The sequence below is a fragment of the Scardinius erythrophthalmus genome (assembly GCF_964197995.2).
Source record: "Scardinius erythrophthalmus genome assembly, chromosome: 8".
NCBI lineage: Eukaryota > Metazoa > Chordata > Actinopteri > Cypriniformes > Leuciscidae > Scardinius > Scardinius erythrophthalmus.
In genome coordinates this window covers 7,121,661-7,142,968 of record NC_138228.1, presented here as the reverse complement: position 1 = coordinate 7,142,968, position 21,308 = coordinate 7,121,661, and the positions used below count along the sequence as shown (strand labels likewise).

Sequence of the window (21,308 nt, the reverse complement as noted above, 5' to 3'; positions counted from 1 at the left end):
GAATGAATGATGACTGGGTCAATCAAGGCAATCTGTTTAAAGTTTGTGAGAGTAATTTCAAAGTATAAGACTCTGGATCTGTGACAGCAATACGTGATGAGAAAAGGAAAGATATTTATCCTTTATATACTAATATTAATTTTTATTTATATAGCGCACACACACACACACACACATTTGTAATTATGGCTATAGAATGAATTTGTATGATTGCGACTCTTTCCAAATTGGTAATAATGTTTTACAGCCTCACAAAATGTGTTTTTAACTTCAGATGAATTCATTAAAAATATAAATCAAAACAAAATGAATTCAGAACAGCCTATATTATTATTATTGCAATCTGCTGTTGTGAGTCAGATTACGGAAGGGTTGATGAATGTGACAAATCTATTTGCTTTACAGTTTGGTACAACAAATAACTTATAGGAATGTCCCTGCAGGTAAAACAGTGCCGACTGAGAATGTAAACAAACCTGAATCTAATAGTTCTATTTATGGAAGCAAACAAGAGCTCAAAGATATTTATGAAACCTATTATGTTTCTTATCATGAATAGTCCTGATTACAAAAAGTGTGAGACTCCTATTGGACAACTGTTTGAGTCTTTCATTCTGAATTATTTTAAAAACATTTTTAATATCTAAACAACCAAAATGACTTTTTGAAAACAAGCCCTTTTCCTCAGCATTTGTATTCATTAGATGCAGACTGAGGTCAGGCATAATTAACCTTTAATAGCTTTGTTGTGTGCATATTTAAATATGGAAATGGTCCCACATATGCACACTGCAAATTCACATCTGCATATATCTGTATAAAATGCCCACAATGAGATTGAAAGCATCTTTTGGCTTATTCTCAAGTGCATTAAAGCAAGGTGCACTTGAAAGCGATTTTAAACTATGCACATGCTTCATCATTATGTGGTGTTGAGCTGTGAAGAAGATAACATGGCGACAGCTCTGTTTAAGCTGCTGTTTAGAAAGCTTAGTGCAGATATTCACTAACCCACATACACACTGATAAAGTCCCCTCTAACAAAGGGGAAAGTTGCAGTCTAGCCATTCTTTAAACTTATCTACCTAATTACACCCAACAAAAAAGAAATTAGATAAACCTTGCTTAATTTGATCATATTTCAGCATTCATCTAAAATGTGTGACCATGCTTCAGATCATAGTGTTGGCATGAAGGCAATCCTCTGCCTTTTCATTAAACAAATTGGAAAATTAATGGTTTTCACCCAGATTGGGATCCCACGGTCTCTTTCCATAATTACTGGCTGGAATGCCTCACTCTCTGGCAAGTCCTCACCTCATATTCTGTTATAGTGGCCAAGGCTTTAAGATGTGCCTAAAACTGACAGTGTCTATAATGGATTACATGAAACATAATTAGATTGGCACTATCAGTGTTCAATCATGAAGCAAATGAAAGGAAATCAAGGGGAGCAAAAAAGGAGGAGTATCATTGATTTTTCTTAATTTCTTCTTGTAATAACTACAGTTGACTGTATCTGTTTTTGTGTCTGAATCAGTAACCACTGAAACATATTGAAATCAATGTCTTTGTGTCGGGCCAAAATATAATAAATGATATTCATTCAGTGCATGTGTGACATTCTGTAGCTGTGTGGATCTGATATGTATCTTTTATGTTATGCAGTTTTCTTTTCTCTGTCTGGCCATTATTGTGTTCTTTATCTATTTCCATTTTCACTTATTGTGTTTTTCTCACCATTTTTTATTTTTATTTTTTATTATTACTTCATGCTCTCTCTCTGCCTGGGTCATCCACAAAATATCTAACAGTCCTTTTCATCTTCTGTTATTCTTTCTTGCTAATGCTCATGCTGGATTTGTAATTGAAGTGCTGAATGCAAAAGATGCATTCTTCACAACTGCAATGTTTATCGCTCAGATGTCAGCCAAACGTATGTTAACTGAGTGCATACCTTTAGCAAGCCTTGTTTGCCCTTGCACCCCCCTCTTTCTTGTCCTCCGCCAGCTGTGTTTGAGGTGGATGTCCAGTATCCGGCTGTTGTAAAGCCATTCTCTTCACACCAGGGTGGAAGCCTCTCCTTTGAAAACTAGCAGATTAATGTCAAGGTGATATCCCTCAAGCATCTGTCATAGTCAAAGTGAAACGTGTCAAACCAGTGAAAATAAAATACGTTACCATTTAATTATGTTAAGTGAATTTTAGGTTGTCAAACATTAGGTTGTTTATTTATGGTTGACAACAAACCAGTCTCAAAGTCAAAAGCTAATTCTCATGTCTTTTACAGCAGAGGCATGCACAGTCCCTGGCAATAGCACCTAATATATTCTGCTTTTTTGTAAAGCGCTGGGTATTGAATGACCCCAGTCATTTTTATTGATATGGCAATTTATATTGATTTGACATGCAATAACTCTACTGTAATACCCCAAGCGAGCGATGCTTCAAAGAAGACTTTTTATTATAGCCTATTGACCCTTCATGAGTATTGAGCTTGTGCTTCTGTTTTTCTATGCAAACTTGCTAGACAATGGTTGTGCTTGTGTCTTTTCGTGTCTTGTACGTGACAGCTGCATTTTTCGAGGAAGTTAAACTTGCGTCTCATCATAACTCATGCATGTTTTTTTGTTTAATTTTACTGCCGTATCCCACGATTTTGGACGCAAAATTGCATTCCGTGAACAGCCGCTCATTTTTGCAAATGTGCAGTCATTCTGAATATAAGAATAGGTAATAGGCTGCAGGAATTAAGAAAAATATTGATTCGTTAATATTGAATTACTTATATTTTACACACAATATTGCCAGTTACTTTTGCTCTGCCAATGAAATAGTTCCAAAAAAATCAACACAGAAACAGCCGTTGTGTCTCAGTGCAAGTGGTGTTTTGTTCTTGAAAAAATGAAAAGCTTGAAAAATCCACACCAGTATGCACAGACAGACTGACAACTTGTCTGGAGCACAAAAACAAAATGTTCTTGCCATTATTTTGTCTTAATATTTCATAATAACCAACTTTAACAGGGCTTGAAACATGTTACATGAATATGGGACTGGTATGTAGTCAGGTCATAGTAGCATGAATTTGATCAAATTCAGCCCCTAATATTGGCCAAATCCATGAGTTTTTTCCACTTACAGACCTGTAGGGGTTAGGGTTTGGCATCTAGGTCAGACTCAAACCTGCAGGGTCCCCATGTGCTGAGCATGTGCACAGCTCACTGCTTCACAGCTCTGACTAGAACTAGTTTTTTATAAGTCCAAGGCTGCGTCCGAAATCGCATACTCTCTTGAGTAGGTTGGCCTACTCATTTTGAATAAGTAATTACTTCACGACCGCTAAAAAAGTATGTTCTATTTAATATGAATGTGTGAAGTATGAATGTAATCTGGACTATACATTTGCCATGTTGTCATTATCATGTGACCTACCAGCATCGGAGGCAGCCCAAGTGTCAGTGAAGTGTTATAGCTTTCGCTCCTAACTGGGTTTCTCAGTGTGGAAAATGGTAAGTGGAAAAACCTGAACTGGAGTGGAATGATTACTGATTGCTTTGAGAAGGGGAGGAAAAATCACTATCTCTCCACTCCACTTATATATACGCTGTTCCAGACCAGCTTTCAGTCTGTGTGTTGCTTGGTAGCTACTCAAAGCTTGATACTCTGGCTATTTCTGACCATTTTTATTTACTGTAGAATAAGAACTGACCAATTTTTCTTTTTGTTTTGTCTAAAACATGTTATTGGATATAAATTGTGTTTATAGAACTGTTAAAAAACAATATCACACTTACAATGGGCCTAGTCACAGGTGATTATTTTGAACGTAAATTTGCTGACCACATTAAATTCATGGGCAAAATTTTAACTGCCCATGTTTCCTATTAATGTCACAATCCATCCAGTAGTTTGGATAGTTTGTAACAACAGCACTCTTTATACTTTCCATTAATTTGCACAGTTTATAGTAGAATGCTAAACTACTCTGAGCTGTAGCACTTAGATATCGAAAATGCATATATAATTTTGAGACACATAACGCAAACAACAACAACATTGAATTACAGATGAAAAAAAAAAGATCTTTCTAATGCAATTACATTGTAACTAACGTGCTCATGCATTTAATTATTTAGTTCTATTATATTAACTAAAAAAAAAAGGGTTAATATATTCCAGGCTTGGTTTAACAGACATAACGCTGCATTGACTGTGACAGTGTGGGGAGTTAGACTGCAGCGCTGATCATTGTGCCTCACACTTTCAAACTCGTCATTTCACAACACTGAGGCGAGGAAACGAGCCAGCACTATCAACACTGCTGCCCCGAGGGCTCTTCCTACTCAAGTCCTGAGAGCCACAGAGGAACCTGGGAATACCACTGCAAAATGAAGAATACTATCGATTCGAAAACATTTACGAGCTTTTCCTTTTTATCGTTTGTGCCTCGGTAAACTGGTTGACGGATCATACCTTTATTTCCAGATCACGGCACCGATGAAAATAACATCAGACACCGCAGCGTTGAGATAAAGACCTATCTTGCCTTTAAAATTATCGGAACAGGGGACATCATGCAAGGACGACAGCAGAGCTTCACCGCGAGTTTGACATCGGTGTATAGACTTAAATAAAACAATCGTACTGATAAAAGCACGACTGCACGCGCTTCAGTCGCAGACCCATCCCGGTTCCGCAAAGAAACTCAACCCAAAAGTGTGGAAGAGCTCCATGCATTCAAAAAGGTGGGTTCCTGGTGATTTCTTGACATATAACTTCTAAAATTATTTTTAAATATTCTGCAGTGGTTCGTTAATGTGAAGACCTCCTCTTATCAACGGCATAGTCAATATATCGTCAGCATCTTATATCACCGATTTTTTTATCAAGTCTAAATCATATTGTAGCCTGTAGCCATGTGTTTTGGCTTCAAGAATAGTCTAAAAAGTAAAGATTGTATTTTTTTTATTTTTGTATTAATTAGAATAGAAGAAAATAAAAACGAGGTTTTAAGATGTCAAGCTATCACTAATGAATGTTCTTCTGCTCTATATCTAAATTTGAATATTTTAGCATCTGCCGCGCTAGAAATTATCCGCACGCTTTTGATGATCAATTAAACTCACAAATTGTTAGACTACATCTGTGCTGGGTTGGGTTCACAACATCATCTATATCTTCTCATTAAAGATAAGGTAGGCTACCATAATGCTATATTTTGGCTTTTATATAGCCTAATTACATTCAAGTTATTTTCTCATAATCTGAAATGAAAATAGGCATCACTTTTACAGTTAAACTGTAAATATGCATGAGGAGGACGCATCTCTCTCTCTGGAGATATCATTCATTCTCAACCACTGTGCAAGCGCCATCTGTTGGACTGCAACAGCTGACCACTAAAAACACAACCATTACATATCTACATCCCTCTTCTTCTAGGACCTTTCAATTACCTTGACCTGCCAAGATCTCAAAAAGACTATTATGATCAGATTGCTTTAATAATTCGCTTTTATACTTTATAGATGGGAAGCATCCTTCATGTTCACACAAATAATAATATTAGTCCTAGTAAGATTACGTATTTTATAGGGTGAATTCAGGTTGATTGGGGCACTGTCAATAATTCACATTTCAGCAGTGCATTTTAAGATTGACAATGGTTAAGGAAAGGGAATCTGTCTGGGATTCTGAAATGTGAGGGAAATGCAGTGACATAAAGTGTTATATCACATATTGGTTTAGATACTTTGAAAGCCCTGGGTATTGATGACAGTGATGTATGATGATGATTAGGTGGATGCATTTATGTTGACAGAGACAGACCACTATGTAAAAGGTGATCATACATTCATGTGCTCTTGCAGTTTAGTTGTGGGTGCTATAGGGGCTTCTCTTCCATTTTGACAGCTTCTGTCCCTTCTGTTTACTTCCTATAATCAGTCTGCTATTTGTCTCATAAAGCATATATTACCAATGCAAAAAAAAAAAAAACAAAAAAAAAAAAAAACGGTTTCTCTCTTTTGTATTTAAATGAGCCTTTAACATGAGTTTTCTAATCCTGCTCTTGAGGGTCATTGTCCTGCAGAGTTTAGTTCCAACTTCAATTAAAAAGACCTGAACCAAGGTAATCAAGGTCTTCAGGATTACGAGAATCTTCCAGGGAGGTATGTTGAGACAAGTTGGAGCTATACTCATGTTGGCCCTTCACAACCAGGATTGAACAACCCTGCTTTAAGCCTTTTAAAAAAAAAAAAAAAATCAACTATTTAAGCATTTGTGTTGGACAGTCTAAAGAAACAAACTGAAAAAAAAAAAAAAAAACATAAAAATGTAATTAAATAAATAGTAGTAGTAATAAAGTTACTGTTAAAATAAAATTTACAGTTAGCCTATATGTGTGGGAAAACAGAGCCCTATTTTGACAAAAAAATTGATCTATTTTCCCATGACAACTTTCATGTTAAAACATTGTGATTATATTTTATATGAGACAGACACATTTTATTTATTATCTTAATTTTGGATATATTAACAACAGATTATTTGATTATAATGTGCACTAAACATGGTACTTAAACAGCATTGGTCATGTGACTATTTACACCGGCCATGTAAAAAATGAAATCAAACCAAGACCGTCTGTACTTACATTTAGGGGACAACTCTGTTTGAAATAGACAAACTCTCTTTAGACCCTAAACAATTTTTTTTTTTTTTTTTTTTGCACAGATGGGATTAAGTGGGTAATTGGGTGAATTTGTGTAAGACTTAAATAAATGCTATTTTATTATCATACTCTGGTAAAATATTATGTTAATATTCTAAAAACTTCTTAAATTTACATTTTTATTTAAATATATTTCACTAGCACTTCATTTTACAGTCCTGAACCCCATGTATGTAGCCTACTTATAAGCCTATAGTTATTACAATAACTAGGTTATAACTATAGGCACTAACCCTGAACCTAACATGTAGTTATTAACCAGTACTTGTAAGTACACTGTAAGTGCACGTACTCTAAAATAAAGTGCAACCTGTATTTCCAATCTTATTTTGATCCTGTCATAACTGAAAATGCATGCACCAGCACAGGGAAGTATTTACACATTAGCTATGTATTAAAGAGTAACAGTAATGTGCTCACTTTCTTGAGTACAGGCTACATGGCAAACGGGCAAAGTACTTTTCAAAGCACAGGCGTAATTTGAAACTATTAAGGGGTTGGTGGAGAAACAGTGACTTCTTATTGGTGCACTTCGCAGTGTAGGCTGCGCCCTCTTGACACTAGCAAACTCGAAGATCGATGGCACGTTTCTAGCGAGGGTTGGGAATGTGTGAACACGGAGACAGTGTTGCCAGATTGGGCGGGTTCCCGCCCAATTGGGCGGTTTTGAATTTGATTGTGCGGATAAAAAAGGGTTTGGGCGGGTGGACAAAATTTGGGCTGGTTTGGGATCAGTTCGGCGGTTTTCAAACATCTACATTTTAAAGTCTAATTGGTTAAAAAACTAAAATAAAGTGTGCATGTAGTCCATAAAATCAGTCATCACGACATTACTGTACACACACGCCCATGCAGAGTCAGCTGGCATTGGTGTTGACATCACCGACGAGCACGCACTTTTAGCCAATCAGCGATCAGCAGGCAGATGCGATTGAGCGCGATAAGTTGTAGCTGTATATTCAAGTGATGGCTAATGCCTCTACTAAGTTGTATGTACACAGTAAAGAGTGAGATAGTGAGCAACTCTAAAAATGTACACGTGGTGGGAGATATCGATGGTGACTACTCTGAGAGGAGAGCACAGTTATGTCCATGGTCATGTGCACACTAGCCTAACTGTACCAGACATCGTCAACTTTACACCGTCCAGACTGCACTATACTCGCCCCTGACACCTGCTGAAAAAGGTTTGAATCAACGATGAATCAGTTTTGACTGCTAAATTCTGCGTTATGTTCTGCATTGTGTACTTTCCTAGGGTTAAAGTCATCGGTTCATTTCTTGATTGCCGTTTTGACAGTGTCCATCTGGACATTTTAGTCATATTGGTTAATTCTCCTTAATTATTGCCGTTTTGATCTGTTTTCCTGGATTTTTTTTTTTTTTTTGATTTTTTTTTATCATTGTTATTTGTTTTAAGGAGATACAAATTGTGCTTATCAACCTTGAATGACATGGTAATGAAATTATATCATATTATTTTGGCAGTAAAATTTTGGGCGGTTTTTTCTTGTAGTGGGCGGGTTTTGGTGAGCTTTTGGGCTGGAAATCACCGTTCCAATCTGGCAACACTGCACGGAGAATACCTGACAAAAGCAGCGATATTTGTACGACGGAAAGGGCGTGCGGCATGATTTCGGGGTGTTGCGTTTCTTCGGCAACTTCTACTCAAACGGAAAGTTGCAGCATTGCTCTAATTCGCATTTCTTTACATTGCTGGTGTGAATAGGGAGAGGAGAGGAGCGCTGTCCCGTGCTGGATGGATGGTTATGGGGAAAGGAGCAGGACCATCGGCGCTACAAGTCTGCCAGTTCCTTGTTCTGTTTCTCTGTTTGTTTCCAGCAGGTAAGAAAAAAAAACACATTTATAATTTTTTTTTTTTTTTTAAGTTTTAAGACTGGAAATGATGATATGTCTGTTTCCAGGCATTTAACTTTCGAAGTAATTGTGCAACCTATGTTAATTATAATCGCTACAAAAAGACTTAGAGCAGTTAAACATGTTGAAATGACGCCGACAAACGTAACTTATGCTTTGTTACTTAGCAGTTGGGTGTATTTCGTTTAGTCATGACCCAGTTACGTCTGGTGAAAGTTATTTATCTTCTCAGTGTACATTCCTTATAATGTACGCTTGAGTAATGTTGTTGTTTATATCTTTCAAGTTTGCACTACTTGTGTGCATTTAAATTAACGGTGCTAAACCTTTTCGCATTGAAAAGATGCGAAGAAACAAATGTGGGTGCAAAGCTAGATTGATGTTTTTAGTTGTTTTATAGCCATTGTTTAAACCGTTCGATTAAAGCGTAATGGTCCGAAGGTTCGGGTTGATTCCGCTGCACTACCAGTACCAGTGTTTCCCACAGCTCTGGCGGGGACGTGCTGTTGTGTTTGGGGGAGGGGAAGCGAACCCTCCACATCTAGCCTATAACATGCCTTCGCACGACTTGTTGGGGCAAAATGTAAAAAAAACAGTTAAGTCTTTTAAGACCGTTTTCAGCATAGTAAAGCAACGTTTTAAAGTGCAACAAAAGTCTAAAAATGTCATAATTATCTCTATATATTTTTTATATAGGTGTATGGTTAAATTCACACAAAAATTAGTCTGCATTTACAGTGCTGTAAATACTGGGTAGTACTACATGGACTTCACAGTGAACACTAGTAGGAAAATACCGAATATTGTAGTGTTGTTTTGTAGAATCACAGACATTATCACTGTCTACACTACAGACTTGTGTTTACAGATTAGCTGCAATATTTTCATGTCCACAGTGCCATACTGACACTTAAGTTCCCAGCCTATACTGTACTGAATTATGCAGTTGCTGTCACTTTAAGTTACTTGTTTTGTAATGTTCAGTGCTTTATCTAAAAATATGTATTGTCATAATTATTGAGATTTTTCTATAAAGAGTATTGATGTGCACATTTAGTTGACAACCTCTAAAATCACAAATTTACTAGAGATTATAACCATTCAGATCACCACAATATTGCAAATACTCCTCCCCTTAATTGGTGTGTATAGTAACATACAATCAATATGATAGTAATATATGATATTAAAAGATAAATGACCTAGCCTGCATTGATTTTACAGTACTTTGCTGTACTCAATTCTGAGTACAGCATTTTTTCAAGGAAATTACTGCTCATAAAATCCTGGCATGTTTACAGTGTAGTATATATCATAAGAAGAAAAATCTAATGTGTGTAGAAGAATGTAGCCACTCTCACGTGATAATGGGTCAGCTGTGTTTTCCAAATGTGATCTATATCTCATTATAATGGAATTTACAAGTGTTGTTTTTGTCTGTCAAGGTTCTAGTCAGTTGTAAGTAGTGTTCAGTTTGATTTCACACCCTGTGTCCCATCTTCTTTCACATTATGTAACGCCAAACAAAAGACAATCATGCAAGTGCTAGTCACTAACATCTTAAATTAGCCTATTGTCTCTTATCAGATGGTCATAAATGCCCTTTATAGCTGGTAGGTGGAAGACAGGTCTGTGACTGAGACAACAAAGATAGTTGCATGATTATTTGGAAACAAAGTTGTGTGTAGTTTTGGCATGTCTTTGTATTTTATTAAACGAAAGAGATAATCTTTAAATAATGAAAAAACACATGATTCTAAAGCCTTCGGATTTCAATTCAACCATGTAATTCGAGGAAGGGGAATGTGCTTGAAATTGCTTTTGCCTTTGATTACGGCCTTTTGCGCTGGACAGGTGGCTATCTCATATCCAGTTTGACCTGTGGAATGGTGAGACCTTCTCTGTGTTCCACCCATTGGTCCTGGAGCCAGTTTCTCTCCAGAGATCCTGTTTCTTTAAGGCTGTCCTCAGCCCCCTTTCCCTCCTGCCCTGCATGGCTGATGAAACTCTACCTAATCCCTTTACACAGGGCTAATTTATGACTCTGCTGGTTTCTTCTCAATGGCAAATTGCATTGTCTTCATTCAGAGTCCTAGGACTACACCCTCCCACACACACACACACACACACACACTCACAGCTACCCCCTTCTGTTAAAGCTCTAAGTGATTTTTTTTCAGATGTGCATTTGCCCTCAGTCACTGACACCCATGGTGCTTTACTGAAAAGCACCCCCACAATCTGCTTAGCAATGCAAAGAGACAGCACAAGGTGTGAATGAGTGTGAATTTGATATGAGATGATTAACACTTCTAAATAATAGACTTTTGTTGGTGTGAATGTTAGTTTGAAGGCTTCCTTCCAGTTTGTCTTAATGCTATTAATTTGTGTTGCACCGTAAACAGTGTGAAATTGCTAGATATCCAACAGGGAGCTTAATCAGCATTTTTTGATAAAGCATATCCCATTTACTAATATAAAGTGATGTCATTCATGGTGAGGTAATGAAGTTAGATAAGCCTGTCGAGAGTTCATTACATTGTAACGATGCCTATTTAGATGCTTATTGCTTTACGTTTTGTATTACAATAGCTCTTAAGTGTTGAGCTTTTCTCCCCTGTGATATATACACATAATAAGAATATGCCATTAACATTTTGAATTTCACATGAAATCAAAAATTGTTGATTGGCCTACTCTAATATGTATGTTTCATTTATTTTTGAAAAGGCAATGAGACAACAATAGCCTTGCTTTAAACTACATTTAGAGCACTTAGACTTGATGGAAGTTGGCAAAACACAGAAACTTGGAACTTGGTTGGAATGTTGTTTTCTTTTTATTACTGATGGAATTAAAGCCTCACTTTGTCCAGATGTAGAGAGAATTCATGTGTTGTTATGAGGGCCTTGAGCAACTGGCATTCATGAACATAACATAAACTAAACTAAACTAAACTTCATTTAAAGGTTAGAAATACTTGAAATAAAAAGTATTACTATATGACATGTTGATAAAAAGTGAAGACACTAAAAATAGGAAACAAAAACAGGCTATTCTTGATTAAAAAGATAATGGAGTTTGTTTAATATCGATATAAAAGCTTAATCAGTTTTGTCAGCTACTTTGATTGATGCTTATTTCATTTCAGCTTTGTGTAAACTTGGTTTGACCATGCCAGTATGTTTATGCTATCTCCCTTTTTGCTTTACAGCAACTCTGCAGTGTAAGATCCTCAAGTGTAACTCCGAGTTCTGGGCCTCCACCTCCAGATCTGGCCCAGAAGAGGAGCCCTGCATCGCTCTACGAGCATACAACAACTGCGTCCGTCGCACCGCCCGTACATGTCGAGGTGACCTGGCCTACCATTCAGCCCAACATGGTATAGAGGATCTTATGAGCCAACACAACTGCTCCAAAGAAGGGCCCACAACCCAGCCTCGTGCCCGCACACCCCTGCCCCCAGTACAGCCACCACCCCAACCGGACATCCACGTTCCCTCTGATGGGCCAGAGGTGTGCCATTATGAGCGGAGTCTACCACGTGATTCTGCGCCTCCCAATTACACTCATTGCGGCTTTTTTGGGGACCCACATCTCCGCACATTCAACGATGACTTTCAAACCTGTAAAGTTGAGGGAGCCTGGCCACTGATTGACAATAAGTACCTGTCTGTGCAGGTTACGAACACTCCTGTTGTGCCTGGGTCTTCTGCTACGGCTACTAGCAAGGTAAGGATTTTTCGTGGCTCATATAAATAGGCAAAAGTATTTCAGCATCATTCTGCCGTCTCATTTCACCAGCTGCTTTTCAACTAGCTCAACCAACTACTAGGCCTACTACATTAACATGAACTAGTTAATGGTGAAAGACAGTGTGGTTTTACCAGTGGGAAGAGAATGCAGACTTCTTAAGTGCAGAGTCTAGTTAGTATTTGGATCTGTTCCACAACGGATGAAGATTAGCCTAGAAATCTAGACGCACCCTAGCGGCAGCAAAATTTATTTTGCAGCCAGTGTAGTCTAGCAACTCTCCGTTGACTTCCGAGCTGGAAAAACCAAACTCTAGTCAGGCCAATCACATCGTGTATAGAGTAGGCGGGGCGGGCTTAACATAATGACGACAAGAGTTGCGACGGTTCCCTGCTACTTGAAAACAAAGAATGGCTGCTGCTGCTGCTGGCGAACAGCGGTCTTTCGAATCGGCTTTGGCCGCGACTCTGGAGGACTTGGAGTTAAGCTTTTCTTTGAGAAAAAAACAAAGAACGGCTATTAAGTCATTCTTAAAAAAGGAAGATGTGTTTGTAGTTTTGCTGACCAGATATGGCAAAAGTTGCATCTATCAACTAGCTCCGCTGGTGGGAAAACGCTCTGGTTGGTTATAGCGCTATCCTATTGCGTGCCGAGGGAATTTGAAAGACAACCGTTTATCCCGCCCCTCGGATTGAGCTGTGCCAATGGTGAGTTGCCAGACCTAACATCTTGATGTAGGTCTGGCTTGCCAGGCTAGATGAAGATGTGATAAGAGGAACAATTGATGAAAGTCTGATTAATTTTTTTTAAAGGAATGTCAGCAACAAAAGAGAGGTAATAACTTGGAATGTTACCAGGCTCAAGAGCCTTATTTATTTATTTATTTTTGTGGACTAATGTTACTATATTTGTGGCAGTCCTTGCCATTATTTGTGTGTGATTTAAGAGTTTTGTTGTTTTAACTAAGTGCTCAGTCCATACAGGAAACTGCTGATATTTTCTCTGCATTAGTTGGCCCTCATACCTCATAAATTATCATTGTTTTGCTTTACGGCTCATTGGACAAACTGGGAAGCTGCCTTAGAATTGGCCAGCTGTGGAGCCTAAGGTGAAAGCACAGGACTACACGTTTATGTCTGATGTCCTTTTGGCTGCAGTAATTTTGTGACCAGGGTTAAATGTTTTTCAGAGTTTTTCCTCTGCAGAAAAACACAAGTACTTTGTACTCAGTCACATTAAGAAACAAAGCAATTTTCTGCCATCAAAAACCTCTAATGATTCCCCATTAAGTAGACGGACCCACAGTTCCTTCTTGTAGGGAGGGAAGGGATCATGATATTTCTGTTAAGTTGGCTGATTTTTTATTAAATAATAGTGGCTCAGAGACAAAAGCGAATGTGCAAACTAGACATTCCTATAGTTTTAAACAAGCTCTTGCTGTCCTGCGAAAATCAAGCATTGGTTGGGTGCTGTCAACAGGGGGCAGATCACTGGACTATTAGTGATTATAGGGCGGTTTGGCTAAACTGAGTCTCCACTCGGACATAGACACACACTCATATGCATCATTTGCAAGATCAGAGCAGCCTGGACATCCCGAGGTCACATATGTGTCAGCAGTCCATTGGCCCCCTAATGGCAGCTCGCTGGAGGAGTCAGAGGTAGGAGCAGCCTTCTCTAATTAGCCCATGTGCAGGCTGTGCTCTCTAGCTGGCGCAAGTCCACTCCCTGGAGCTGAATCCGGGGTTCACAGGCAGGCTCTGAGCAGCATGAATGGATTGTCTTTGTGTCTGCATACTGAGGTCTGCTGTAACATAGACTGGACCTGTGTTTCTCCAGAGTGCGTTTACATTGGCCCCCTGTATCTTGAGCTGCTGCTGAAATGTGACATTACGAAAGCTTCTGGGCTTGGAGGGTCTGCACTACACAGTCCTCTGGTTTTATAAAGACAAGGCTCAGTTATGCAGAATGGAGTAGTGACCATCTTTTGCCACATGCAGTGGTGCATAACACACTGTCTGGCTGCTGTTTATTGGCTGGTTTTGATTGAACAAATATTGCATTTTAAATTGTGCACACTTTATTTGTTATCTATTTTTTCTCCAGAATCTGATTATGGTGTTAACTAGCACATATGTTGCAATTCAGTTAATGTTTTCTTTCTGTTCCTGGCGTTTTAATGTATTTATGTCCAAAATAATAATTAATCTTAATTTGGCACAATCTAAATCAACTTATAAATGATTTGTTCTCACTTGTTCTCACTCTCACTTCTTCTTTACCACAGTTAACAATCATCTTCAAGAACTTCCAAGAATGTGTAGACCAGAAGATGTACCATGCTGAAACTGACGAGCTTCCAGCTGCATTTGCTGATGGTTCAAAGAATGGAGGGGACCGCCATGGGGCCAACACCCTGCGTGTGGTAGAGAAGGTGCCCGGACAACACATAGAGATCCAGGCACGCTATATTGGCACCACTATTGTAGTTCGGCAAGTTGGCCGCTACCTCACCTTTGCGGTGCGGATGCCAGAGGAGGTCGTGAATTCGCTGGATGACCAGGACAACCAGGATCTTTACCTCTGCCTGCATGGTTGCCCTGCCAACCAGCGAATAGACTTCAGGACCTTCAGAGCGCGGGCGGCAGAGAGCCACGGCTTAGGCAGGGGACGGCCAGGCAGTCCTAACCCTGGCTTCACTTATCAGTCAGCCATGGCCAAGTGCAAAGAACGTCTACCAGTGGAGGATTTGTACTTCCAATCCTGTGTTTTTGACCTGCTATCTTCTGGGGACATTAACTTCACCCTGGCGGCCTACTATGCCTTTGAGGATGTTAAAATGCTCCACTCCAACAAAGACAGATACCACCTCTTTGAAAAGGATACAATATTCAACTCGGCCTCCGAAAAATTAGGTTTTAGTTTCCTAGTCCTCATCAGCCTTGTTGTCGTACAGTTATGGACTGACTCGTGTTCCATTTGTCTGTAGTCCCCATTGGACATTCTTGTTAGATGGTTGTAAGAAGCTGTATGCATGTGAAATGCTACTCTCACTGTGTTGTCTTCCATCTACCAGAGGCTGGGCTTCTCAGCTAGAGCCCGAGCTTCTGCTGAGGGCTTTCACACTTGTGTGTCTTGTATCACGCCATGGACTCATCTCTTATCATCACGTACGTTCATTCATAAGGCCAGAGCCGAAGCGTTCCTGGAGATCCACCCATCTCTGCTGATCTCATAACTGCTCAATGACAGAGAAGGCAGTGCTGAGAGGGCCTAAGACACGGGTCAGATGAAACCATCCTTGCTCTCACCAGAGTGTCGTGCCACTGACAGGAGTGAGAGACGGATGATCCTTTGCAGAAAGAAGAGTTTGGAGATGGTCTTCAGTTCACTTGATGCCAAGTGAGAGGTGAAGTATGTCTCCCGGAGCCAGGTTGAAAGACATGACAGGAGCTTTTATTAACGTCTCCAAACAATGGAGGGCCAGCAGGAGTTCTTTCTTTGAAGAAGCTCCAGATTTGGAAAAAGTAGCTTTCTAGTGAAAGCCCCCTGGCCAAGGCCATGTCAGACTAGTAAGTCGTGTTGTCTACAGAGAAGATTAATAGGCTATAACATCAGGCCTTTTGTATAGTTTGTCTATGTGTGTGCAAGAGAAAGATGTGTTATTGTGTGGGTGATTATATGAATGCTTGTGAGTGTGTGTGTGTATGTGAAGTGTTTCATAATAGCTGTATATTGCACCCAGGGTCCTAATGTAGCTCTGGTGTGGTGGTTCATGGGTCAGTAAGAAGATTTACTGCCTGCCAAGAGCTCTTTCCTACATTTTAAATATAAAAAGGGGTGTCAAGCAGACTTTAAACTACACTCATACTGCTTAGGTGTTATAATTTTGACAAATATTTATTGAATTCACGCCATTGTCAAATTGGATGTTCGAATTCAGCCTGAACACATTTTCAGGCACGTTGAGAATAACTTTACTTTGTTCACAAAGTAAATGCCATTGAGTCCGAAAATAAATAAATATTCAAGCCATACAATGGTGTGGCCCAAGACAGAGTTGTCTTTGAAAATAGCACAATTGCTTCAGATAAAAAAAATGTATGGAAAAAAATATTCATGTAAGTAACAATCAACATATATATCCAGGAGAGAGCCAAGTTTCTCCATACAATATTTGCAGTTTGAGACGGGACCCACAAGGCAGATCCATCAATCATCCTTTCTGTTTCTTAAAGAGCAACGCCTTGCTCTCCATTTCAAAAGGGTGTCGACGTGGCTGTGCTGTAGGCCCAGTTTAACTCACGACTCTGTAGATCTGTGAATTTATGGCGAAGGCGTTTTGCCAAAGAACAAGCCATGGTGCCAACAATTTCCCAAACAGCTGAATTTTCTCTTTCTCATGGGGCCTTTGTGGTTCACTTAAGTATTTAGGCTCAGACCAGATGTCCTGATTGTGTCTAATATTGGAAGGTGCTGCTAACTACAGTGTGGTGGATGGACCAGTGCAGGAGCTATTGTTTTCATCTGCCATGCATTTCTTGTGACATTTGAAATGAGGGCATTCGCTCTCCAGCTATTAGCAGGCTCAGGATTACTGGCAACTCAGTATTGTAAATAGCTGTAGTAGTATTGGCAAGCTAAAGTCACACGATGCATAGCACCACTATTTTGAAGAGTGAAACTGCACCCTTGATGGCGTAATTATTTCATAGGCCATGTTTAGGGACTGTTGGAAAGGTCTTTGTGGAAGATGAAGCTCACATAACATCATCATGTCATCTGTCACAGTTGTCTCTTACCAGTGTTTGATTTCTCTTAGTAAAAAGTTTGAACTTTGAAAGTATGGTTTAGATGTTAATTATACATAACAAATCCTTTGAGAGACTTCACAGTAATTTATTCTTACACTGTAAAGTTTTGTGAGCCTTACTACTGCTAAGAAAGCTTGTGTTGGTGCAGTTCATGGCTTTAAAAAGACATTTGAAAGCATACAAAATGATTGTAATGACTTTTGTGTTTAAGTGTGCTTGTGTTGTCAGTGCTTTTTGGATTTATATGTGTAATGTGACATGTATATACGTTTGTGTGATTTGGCAAATAATATTTTGTGCTGTTTTTTTTGGTACATCAGAGGGTGTAGTGAAATTTACCTTTAAGTTTAAAGGGATATTGTGTACACACAAACACCACAAAAACAATATAAGGGACTTAGTACGATCTAATTTGGAAAAAGAGTAAAAAGGAGACATCACCTTCCTAAAGTAACTAAATACTAGGTAGGAAACGTGTGACTTGCGGTGTTCATGTGTTGTTTATTACAAAAGCACTTTATGTTTTTATTCTCTTTAACCTAGCTCTTACATGGTTTTAACTTGATGGTGAAAAAGGTTATCAGACTTGTAACGCTAAAGAAAAGTGGATAACTTTTTCAAATGTATTAACATTGAATGGGAGATACCAGACAGCTTAGTCTGTTTTTGTATGTAGGACTAAAGCGGTGCCACACACCACATGTAAATACTGTAAATTATTTATTGAATAAAAAATAAAGTGTCATGTTGATTTGTTTTTTTATGTGTGGGTTTTTGTATTCATGTTTCTAGTTTGAACTCATGTTTGACTATGGAAGTTACCACAGCACAGCGTTAGTTTTTTAGTCCAAGTATGTTGGGCTAAGACTGCCACCTGATGGTAGCCTATAATGGGTAAATGCTGAAACATTTTAGACTACAACGATGATGATAAATCATATCTACAGAGGACAATTTATTACTTTACCGTGTTTGAGCGCTATAAAACTGCATAATTATCTTAAACAAATACTGAGCAGAAAGACTCAAAGGTTGTTACAGGTTTCATAACTAATTCGACAAATATGATTCTAAAACACGTGCTTCGTGTAGAAACGAGGGACCTTACCAGACAATAACTTTATATTTATATTCCTTTTTTCGATTTAACTGTTGGAAAATGTAATTTTGATTTTAAAAAGTGCTGAAAAGTGCAGTGAAGTATGTCTCTCACCTCAGCAATCCCCGCCATTCCTCTGAGTAGCTATCCACACGAGTGAAGCGCGCGAACAGCTGAGACAATTCTCTTAATATTCAACATTATTGATCTGCCTGCATCGACACCATTATATGAGAACTGAACTGAGCTGGACGACGACATCAGTGTATTCTCCAGAGCAGCTGTTTAGATAAATGAACAAAACGAATAACTTTAAAACAACAGAAATTAACCATCACTGAACTCATCTCAATATCCCGAGCCCTTTGTTGCATTATTTTCCTGTCATCACTGTAAAGCTGATTTGAATCAATCTGTATTGTAAAAAGTGCAATAGAAAGGTGACTTTATTAGGCAAAAACGTCATTTTTTAATTTATTTACTTAAAAACCATTTAAGGAGATGTTCTAAATAACATTAAATAAAATAAAATACAATGTTGTTAAAACTGCATTGTAGGTTTCATTAAACTAGTTATCTAATTGTATCTGAGGCAGAACAAAAGCAAAGATTGTCCATGATGTAGGAAAGTTTAATACATATAGGTCTATAAACATATGTACAGTACAATTAATCTGAACAGTGGCTTTTCACAAATATAAATTACTTTAAATTGGCTTGTTTCAAAGCTTAACATGTCTGTGGAGTGTGAGCAGGAGCTTGGGTGGGGAAGATTACACATCTCAAGTATTTCATAGCAAACGTCCACATTTCACCAGCTTGTTCTCCTAGTCCTGCTACCATGATTTTTTGGAATTGAGCACACCACATTGTTCCCCACTCACCAGAGCTGGCTTGACATGCATCTAGTTAAAATTCCATCCTGGCAAATGTTTTGAAATTGTAGATAGCATAATACTGCTAGTCTTCCTTATATCAATCCGGTGTTTGAATCTACACAAGAATAAGGCACAGATGGAGAAACACATCAAATAAACAATGAATGGTATTTACCAGCATGCCAGTCTGTCAGTTTTGGCACAAAATCTGGTTCACCAAAAATAGCTTTTGACACCTGCCCACTCCCTAAACACGCATCTGTCCATTCATACAGTACTCACATTTCCACTTATAGGTCAACGGTATCAGTGTTTCAGCACACTCATACTGAGAAAACTCAACAAAACATGAAAATCAAATTCAGGTAATTGTCTACCATTACTACATAGTCAAAAACAAGCAAGTACTGTTCTTTTAGTGCAATAAAAAGTTGCATCAGTACAAGCACTGACCATAAAGTGGACTTGAGTGGCGCCAAGTGTTACAGTCGTAAGAAAATAAAGACAAAGATAGCTTACGTGTTATGATTATCTAGTGTTCTGACAAGGTCGACATAGACCCTGAATACTGTTCAGCCTTATTTTCTTCTTTCATTTTTTTAAACAAGGCTACTATCCTCCAACAGAGCATCTAAGCATTACAATATTAACAAATGGCGTGTCTGCGATAGCGAAAACACATTTAGCTGATTCAATAATTTTGAGAAAAACAATTTGAACAATTGTTGCAGTTGTTGCTCATCACAAATACTCCTACATGATTATAACAAATATCAAAAGACAAAAACGCACATGTAATTCCCCCTCAAAATGACGTACAATCACAGGGGTCTGTATTGTAGAGAGCAAAACCAAACCGAATAGCTCAACAGAACAATGAATCAACATCTGAAGGTGCAATTAAAATGATTCCTTTTTTCTCCTCCCACAAAGGCTACTTTCATGAAATAATCCTTTTTTGCACATACCAAAATAACAAAAACAAAAAGACATGAACATCAAAGTAAAGTTTGCTTTGGGGATAGTCCCTTTCTGCTAATGACTCTCAACAAAGACCAAATACACGAGGCACTTTCTAACTCAGGCATACTTCAACAGCGTAGTCCACAGGACTAACCATGCCTTGTTCTTTCTCCTCAGTCCAAAATGGCAGACTTAACCTTGTCATGAAACCTAGAAGAGAGCAGAGGACACAGTGGCGATAAAGAGGAGTTTGGTGGTGGCTGGTTACGTCTCCTCCATTTATTGCCTGGGTGGCCTTTCTGCCACTTCCTTTGGCAGTACAGACCATCTCTGCACTACGTGTTCACTTCACGTCTTCCTGTTGTTCCAATTAAAGTCCGTCACAGGTTTCTGCTCGGCAGTTCTTTCCAAAGCAGGCGAGATCGGCTCAAGGGGGGATTTCTGAGCCTGAGGGGAACGGGGGTCAATCAGGGGTGGGGGTTTGTCCGGGTGGAAGGGGCGGTAGTGATCAGGCCCCATGGGGCCATGGTTTCCAGGGGGGCTCCTGTGGTCAGGCATCCTTCTGAAGTCCTGTGGATGCCCTCCTCCTCCCCCTTGGTGGTAGTTCGGGGAGCGGTACTCATCCGAACGCCTCCTCTTAGGGTCAGGATGTCTGAAAACAAAGATACATTTTAATGCTACAGAACAAACAGCATTAAAACAGTTTTGTACATGAGAACAGACATTTTTCATGTTGCCGTTAACAAATATAAAGCTACACTATGTAGCTTTTGGTTGAAGCATAGCTACAGTTACAATGTTTTGGGCATTATGTGAGTTGTGGTAGACCACTGTGTGTTTACAGATGATCGCCTTATCAGTGTGAATGTCACTAACAACATCAAAACCTCAGCAAAAGACAATCCTGTGAGGAAGTAAGTAGCTTGTTTTGACTTGTTGAAATCATAATGATAGCTGTTCATATCAGATAACACTTGAAACTATAACTTGCCAAGACCAATAGACCAAACTAGTAACTATTTTAGAGAATGGCATTGTTACCAACATAAACATTGTTTTGTGAACCTATTCAATGCACAGCAAACGTGATGCTATGCAAACTGTTGATCCGTGTTTTATTATGGGTAGCCTATTGGCGCTTTCCCTTTTTGCTTGCAAACTCCTGAGCATCTTTATTTTATTTACGG

The 21,308-nt window shown here is 38.8% G+C and overlaps 2 protein-coding genes across 5 annotated transcripts in view; one reads left to right on the top strand and one right to left on the bottom strand.

The window, feature by feature from the left end:
• Positions 1-4,604: 4,604 nt before the first annotated feature.
• On the top strand, positions 4,605-15,509 carry rgma (repulsive guidance molecule BMP co-receptor a). The gene is made up of 4 exons (XM_081373256.1): positions 4,605-4,748; positions 8,466-8,581; positions 11,829-12,346; positions 14,655-15,509. The coding sequence occupies exons 1-4, from the start codon at positions 4,735-4,737 to the stop codon at positions 15,354-15,356; spliced, it is 1,350 nt and encodes a 449-aa protein (XP_081229382.1). The 5' UTR covers positions 4,605-4,734; the 3' UTR covers positions 15,357-15,509.
• Positions 15,510-18,715: 3,206 nt separating this feature from the next.
• The window catches only part of chd2 (chromodomain helicase DNA binding protein 2), a 28,433-nt gene continuing 25,840 nt past the window's right edge, over positions 18,716-21,308 (bottom strand). For all 4 annotated transcript variants that reach the window (XM_081373253.1, XM_081373255.1, XM_081373254.1 and 1 more), the window contains one exon: positions 18,716-20,773. In XM_081373253.1, the coding sequence (XP_081229379.1) occupies positions 20,470-20,773 (304 nt within the window). In that variant the 3' untranslated portion in view covers positions 18,716-20,469. The remainder of the gene's footprint in view (positions 20,774-21,308) is intronic.

What these genes read in the sequence shown, in the direction of transcription:
- rgma (XM_081373256.1), top strand. An exon ending in TCTCTGTTTGTTTCCAGCAG is followed by an intron (nt 8,582 to 11,828) that starts GTAAGAAAAAAA and finishes TTTGCTTTACAG; the next exon opens with CAACTCTGCAGTGTAAGATC. An exon ending in CTGCTACGGCTACTAGCAAG is followed by an intron (nt 12,347 to 14,654) that starts GTAAGGATTTTT and finishes TCTTTACCACAG; the next exon opens with TTAACAATCATCTTCAAGAA.